The sequence below is a fragment of the Taurulus bubalis genome (genome assembly GCF_910589615.1).
Source record: "Taurulus bubalis genome assembly, chromosome: 12".
Lineage (NCBI taxonomy): Eukaryota > Metazoa > Chordata > Actinopteri > Perciformes > Cottidae > Taurulus > Taurulus bubalis.
The window spans coordinates 14,232,600-14,238,607 of record NC_136600.1 but is presented as its reverse complement, the minus strand read 5'-3'; the positions used below and the strand labels follow the sequence as shown (position 1 = coordinate 14,238,607).

At 42.0% G+C, this 6,008-nt stretch overlaps 2 protein-coding genes across 2 annotated transcripts; one reads left to right on the top strand and one right to left on the bottom strand.

Moving 5' to 3' along the window:
- Positions 1-520: 520 nt before the first annotated feature.
- On the bottom strand, positions 521-3,310 carry snip1 (Smad nuclear interacting protein; the record flags this gene model as incomplete). The annotated part of the gene is made up of 4 exons (XM_079227025.1): positions 521-1,535; positions 1,687-2,216; positions 2,835-2,967; positions 3,150-3,310. 4 exons carry the CDS (start codon positions 3,308-3,310, stop codon positions 1,280-1,282), a joined length of 1,080 nt encoding a protein of 359 aa, XP_079083151.1. The 3' UTR covers positions 521-1,279.
- Positions 3,311-3,857: 547 nt separating this feature from the next.
- Positions 3,858-5,931, top strand: dnali1 (dynein, axonemal, light intermediate chain 1; the record flags this gene model as incomplete). Its single annotated transcript, XM_079227919.1, has 6 exons — positions 3,858-3,938; positions 4,525-4,661; positions 4,744-4,913; positions 5,174-5,352; positions 5,557-5,721; positions 5,822-5,931. 6 exons carry the CDS (start codon positions 3,858-3,860, stop codon positions 5,855-5,857), a joined length of 768 nt encoding a protein of 255 aa, XP_079084045.1. The 3' UTR covers positions 5,858-5,931.
- Positions 5,932-6,008: the final 77 nt, after the last annotated feature.

Genomic DNA, 6,008 nt, shown 5'->3' with positions numbered 1-6,008 from the left:
TTCCGGCGGGTCAACTTCCATTAAAAACGCAATGGCACGGTTGCGTGTTGTCGTAATTCCCCAGGTGTGTCACCGCCCCCGCTCGCAAAACATATCCACTGTCATTCCCGATACTCCTCTCCACTGGACCCGCCCTACTCCTCCACTGCTCCTCCTCCACCCGCTGACATTTTGAGAGTGAAACTAAAGGCCACTCCGCCTCGACTCTCGCATGACCTCTGCTGTGAAAAACTATTATTCAGCGAGTGGTATATGGTGTCATTACCGCAATACCACCTTTTAAATACACTTTATTTAATTACCCTCCCCCTACATCTGTCTGAAAATCAGGTGGGACAGGCTGGGACAAGGGCAACGCCATATTCCGATAATATTCTCCAGTCCTATGAGGAAAGCTTAGGCTTCCAGTTCCAAGCCCAGACCGAGCTAAACCAAGTAAAACAAAAAGTAGATAGTAGCAGCAAAGATGTATGAACACGTGTCCAGTAAATAAATACATTCAATACACAAATGCTTAATCTTAATGTTTATTCATCTGTAATAGAAAAATAAAAAAAACACTTGTACAAAGCTCTGATGAGGCGTTTACATTTAAAACTCTTAAGTCCAATCCACATTTTTACTGTCTTTATTTACAGTACATGAATGAAAATTGACTGAATGCTGTCGGCTCCCAAACAGACTAAAATAAAAAGGGGAAGTCTGTGGATACACACAGCATTGGCGCAAGGAAATACATAAGAGCATTAACTATTTTTTTTCCTGCACTACAAAAGCAAAAAAAGAAAAAGGCAATATCATTACAAGTTGTATGTCTGTAATGTTTTACTTTGACAATATGCGATTCACATTCCACGTATCGTACATTGACATATACAGTTGGGACATAGACAAGAGAGTAGTCTTCTGCTAAACGTTGTACTGAGTGCTGTGATCCAAAAATATATAATTAACTATTGTATTTAGCAAGATATCGATATCTGGCACCGAGCACTTTGTATTGTGAGCACTGTCAGATGTGAGATCAGTCATGCGTCACACAGACATTAGACAATCAACCTGAGAATAGGAAGTCTTCTTTGAGACAGTTGTGGCAGGTTTAAGCAATAGTTCAGTAATTACATAATATACAAACCAGCCTTGTTCCGACATTGTAATGAAGTCCCACAGTTACCAGTTCCATTAAGTGTCCAATCCCCCACCGAAACCGCTATTTGTTCAACATTGATTATGATATTGTAAAATCTGAAGGAACTTTGGGAAACGCCGTGGAAGCAATTCACGCATCGAGACCCTCGTCGTCGTCCTCTTCCCCCTTGACGTCCACCTCGCTTGTATCGGAAAACTCATGCAGGAGGACGTACTCGCGGCTGCTAAAGCCAAACTTGATCACATCTTTTTCTTTGAGCTCGTAATAGCGCTGGGCTTCGATGCGCTGATTGTTCAGGTAGGTGCCGTTGCCGGAACCCAGGTCAATGATGTAAGGCCTTACCCTGCGGCCACCGGTGCCGTCTTCACGAGTAAACGCCATCAACCTACAGACAGACAGAGAGACAGAAATTGTTACTGATTCATCAAAGTGTAATGCAACATGGAGTGGAATTGATCTTAATATATTATTATTATATTAATTGAAGTTAAGGCACAGCAAAGTAAAATGCCGCAGCTGAGAATTGTTATTCTTACCGATACTGGAATACTGCATGTTGCTTGGAGCAGGATGGGTGGTCAATGGGGATATCAGCAATTTTGCGCTGACGACCCAACAAATAGGCACTCTGTCTGTGAATGTACATGACTGGAAGGGGCTCGTCATTCTTGAACGGGTACAGCCGCCATCTGCGCTTCGGAATGCGAGCCTCAGGTGGCTCGTTGTACTTGATCACCACCCCCCGGAATGTGTTGGTATCTTCGGTTAGAGCCCCCGACAGTCCAAAGTTGGGCTTCTCTTTCTCAACAGGTGGTTCACTCCCTCCTTCGGACTCGCCCATATCCTGTTCTTGAGTTTCATCGCGCCTCTGGCGGTTTTCTCTGCGCCGCTCATCGTGCTGCTGTCTTTCAGCTTGCTGAGAGGCGAGTGCGCCTCGCTCTCTCTGTCGATCTCCGCCGCTCTCTCTCTCCCGCGGCCTGTCTGTTTCCCACCTGCTGCGCCGTTCCTCTGGCTGATCGCTTCTTCTCCGCCGCTCATCAGCGTTAGCCCGATGCTCCTCCCGTTCCTGGGAGAGTTTTGATAAGACGACGATCATTAGTCCAGGACACGCTTGCAGTTACAGTGGTTTACAGTCATTACCATATATTGTATTACATTCAGTTGGAGTGACCATTGCTATGTGATCACCGTTTCTGGCATATAACACTGACGGTTATGTTGTTAAACTGGCATATGCCCCTTATAAATGGTGAGTTACTGTAGTTACAATAGCAGCTAAAAACATCACATTGACATACACCATTTAAGACGGGTAATTATGAGACCATTACACGCAATTACCGCTTGTAGGCAGTTTGTCATGTGCTAGCCAAATATTTGAAAGAACAATTCAATTGTTGAACTATATTTTGTGTGTATTCCTTTTGTCTAAAGCTCTGAATGTGCACGTTTTGGTACCGTTTTTTTTAATTTTGTTATGCAGAACATGCAACTGGTTGGCATTAGATGCCAGTAGCCATTGTAATACCCGTTTCAAAAAGGCTGTATACCAATGAACCGTAGACCACAGGTGACATACTCACAACCTAACCTTATGTCAGTCCAGCAGCAGAGTGAGGTACAAATGACAATCTCTATTAAAACTGTAAAGCATATTTGTTTTCTTAGTTTAGAACCTAATCACCCGCTTTATCTTGACATCAGCACCGCGATTTGTGGGAGAGCGACTTCTTCTGTTTCTGGGCGATCTGCTGCCTCGTCGGACAGGAGAGGTCTCTCTCCTCCCAGGTGAACGATCCCTTGTCCTGGGGGGTGACCTACACGAAGAACACAAAAGACGGTTAGACGTGTTCATATAGGTTTGTACGCTGAGCATTTATTAAAAGGCTGTTAGCAGACAATTAAAACAAATGGCTGAGAAAGCGTTTGTTTTGTCCGTCAAAGTAAAACAAAAACACAGCAAAACTAAAAGCACGTGGTGACTATTGGTCCAACATACCTGCTCGCTCTTCTTCTCTGTGGACTCGAGTTGCCGCTGGATCTCGACCTCGAGCGGCGTGATGTCTGTGGCCTAACGGGGCTCTCTTGCTCCTGCTTTATCTTCACGTTGGGCTCACGCTCCGGTGACTCCCTTCTCTTGTGTCGCTTTTCTTTAGTCATTCTAATATGTCTCCCAATCCAACCGGTATTTCGCTAAACACACATCGCCCAACCAAAAGCGCGTTTCTAAACAAAAGCTAACTCGCGATTACAAAACTTCGACTGTTGTGCTCAAATTACAGATATCCGCTTCCGGGGGTACGCCGAGAATTTCTGTCCCCACAGACACAACCAACTTTTCACTTTGGTTCCGTATGAACGAGTCTCTCACTTACGGGGTTTTAAATGAAGCGGGTATTTTAAAAAATAATATTATTTTCCATTAAACCTGCCCAGGGCACATTTTAGACGTAAAATGGGAAAATGCAAACCCAGTAACGCTTCAGCTGTCTTCGTTTGTCGTGTTGATTATTATATATTATTTATAACAAGTCACCAAAATGAACGGTGCATTTCTGAAACAAACCGCCGACTCCACCCGGACGAACAGAAATGGTACACCAATACGCTGTTACCATGACAACTCAAACTTTTGATCATTAACGTCCATCGATATTTGTGTAACTGAAGCCCAAATACTACTTACTATTCCAACATGGACCCGACAATGGCGACACCAACCGAGTCTCTCCTGAGATACGACAATCCAATTTCGGTCAGCAAAAGCACAGACCGGAAGACATCAAAGGTGAGTTTATAAAGTAACTAAAGAAAGAGTCATTCACGTTTTACGTTACCGTTGCCTTGAGGGAGTTGTGGCAGAAAAGGGAGGAGGAACATAGGACAGCAATACACAATAAAATACATTTACAAACTGTTTACAAACAGATGGACAGTTAGACAAACAAGTATGTACTTAAAAAGCTTAAAGATGTAATGCGAATCATTTATGTGTATTCATTTAGATATAAGTAACGTTCATATACAAAACCTTCAAAATGTGTTTTACAGGAACAAGCTTGATTATATTCATATTACTAAAAGTGATTTAGTGTCAGTGAAGTCGGTAAACTCTGGGGAAAAAGGGTGGAACAATATATACTGACAGCTGGCTGTACAGGGCAGTGTATTTAAAAGGTATCAGCCATTTAAAAAACAAATATATATATATATATATATATATATATATATATATATATATATATATATATATATATATATATATATATATATATATATATATATATATATATATATATATATGGTATTAGCACCAGTGACGCTAAGGAAATGGAATATATACACTGTGTTAAATAAACTACTTTTCCCTACAGGCCCGGCCTTTGAAAGTGAGCCCTCAGCAGCCTGCAAACTCCAACCCTGTTCCACCCCCTCCTAAGCCAAAATCAGCAACTGCAGATGCCGCCATGCAGGAAAATCAGGACATCCTGAACTTCCTCCTTCCACCTAGGTAGAGCCCAGACCATCAACAATATATTGTTCAAAAAGTACAAACCAGTAACCACACACACTCTCAACGTCTGCAATTGCAGGGAATGGATGGAGGGAACACAGATGTGGGTGCAGCAAGTGTCTAGTGTACCGTGTACTAGACCAGACGTTATTCACCTCGAGGAACTGCTGGACAAAAAGCTGCAGCAAAGGCAGGCCAGAGAAACAGGAATCTGTCCCGTCCGCAGGGAGTTATACTCCCAGTGCTTTGGTAAGGAGGATCCAAAGATGCTGGCGATCACTGTGGTTACAATGACTGATCAATACTCTGATTTATAGACAGACGATACATACAGGGCTAAAGGACACTTATTATAGTTTGTTTTGGGATCAATATGGCTGGATTGATATCTTTATTAGTTTTTTTTCCTGATGGAGCCATGTTCCTGTATTCCAATGAAAGCCCAATTTTCACCCACATCAACATTAGCTTAATTGTCCTATTCTCCTCATTTTCTATTTCTACTGCAGATGAGCTGATCAGACAGGTGACCATCAACTGCGCTGAGAGGGGAGTGTTGTTGCTGAGGGTCAGAGATGAGATTCAAATGACTATTGTCGTCTACCAGGCACTGTATGAGAGCAGCATTGCTTTTGGAATAAGGAAAGCACTGCAGGCTGAGCAGGGCAAGATTGACATGGAGGAAGAAGTAAGGACATTTAGTAATTTATTATGAATTACAACAGGTTTGCGACACTTGTTTACCTCATCCAAAGCATAGGAATATAGTGAATAACTGTTTTTCAGTAAGGTATCCAGCAGAGAGCACCATTTCCCCCTTGAGTGTAAAATAAGGACGGTGGAAGTGCTCTCTGCATAATTTACTTACAAGTTCGTCATTTTTCATGACTAGCTTTCTGATCTGAAAAAGATGAATGAAGACCTGAAGCAGCAACTGATCACAGAGAAAGCTAACAATGAAGCTATGAAAGAGAGAGCAAACGAAAAGCGACAGGTGGAGGAAAAGATGACCACTAAAGAGATTGAGTTCCTGAAGAAAGTCAACCAGCAGCTCAAGGTGATGTTCCTTTTTAATAAACCAAAGAAAAAAATATACATTTTAGATTTAGATCCAACCTATGTCGTCTTAAGATTGATATATTTGTCTTCCTGTTCAGGACCAACTGGAAATGATCATTTCAGCAAAGAAGTAACTTCGCCAAACAAGAACTGGGTTTCCATTTCCCAGTACAGGATGTTAGATTTATTCCTTGTCTTTTATGAATAGATATAAACTGAACCGATTGTAATTAACAAGTATTTTATTATAGCATGACAAGTACAGTTCACAAAAACTGTACCTTA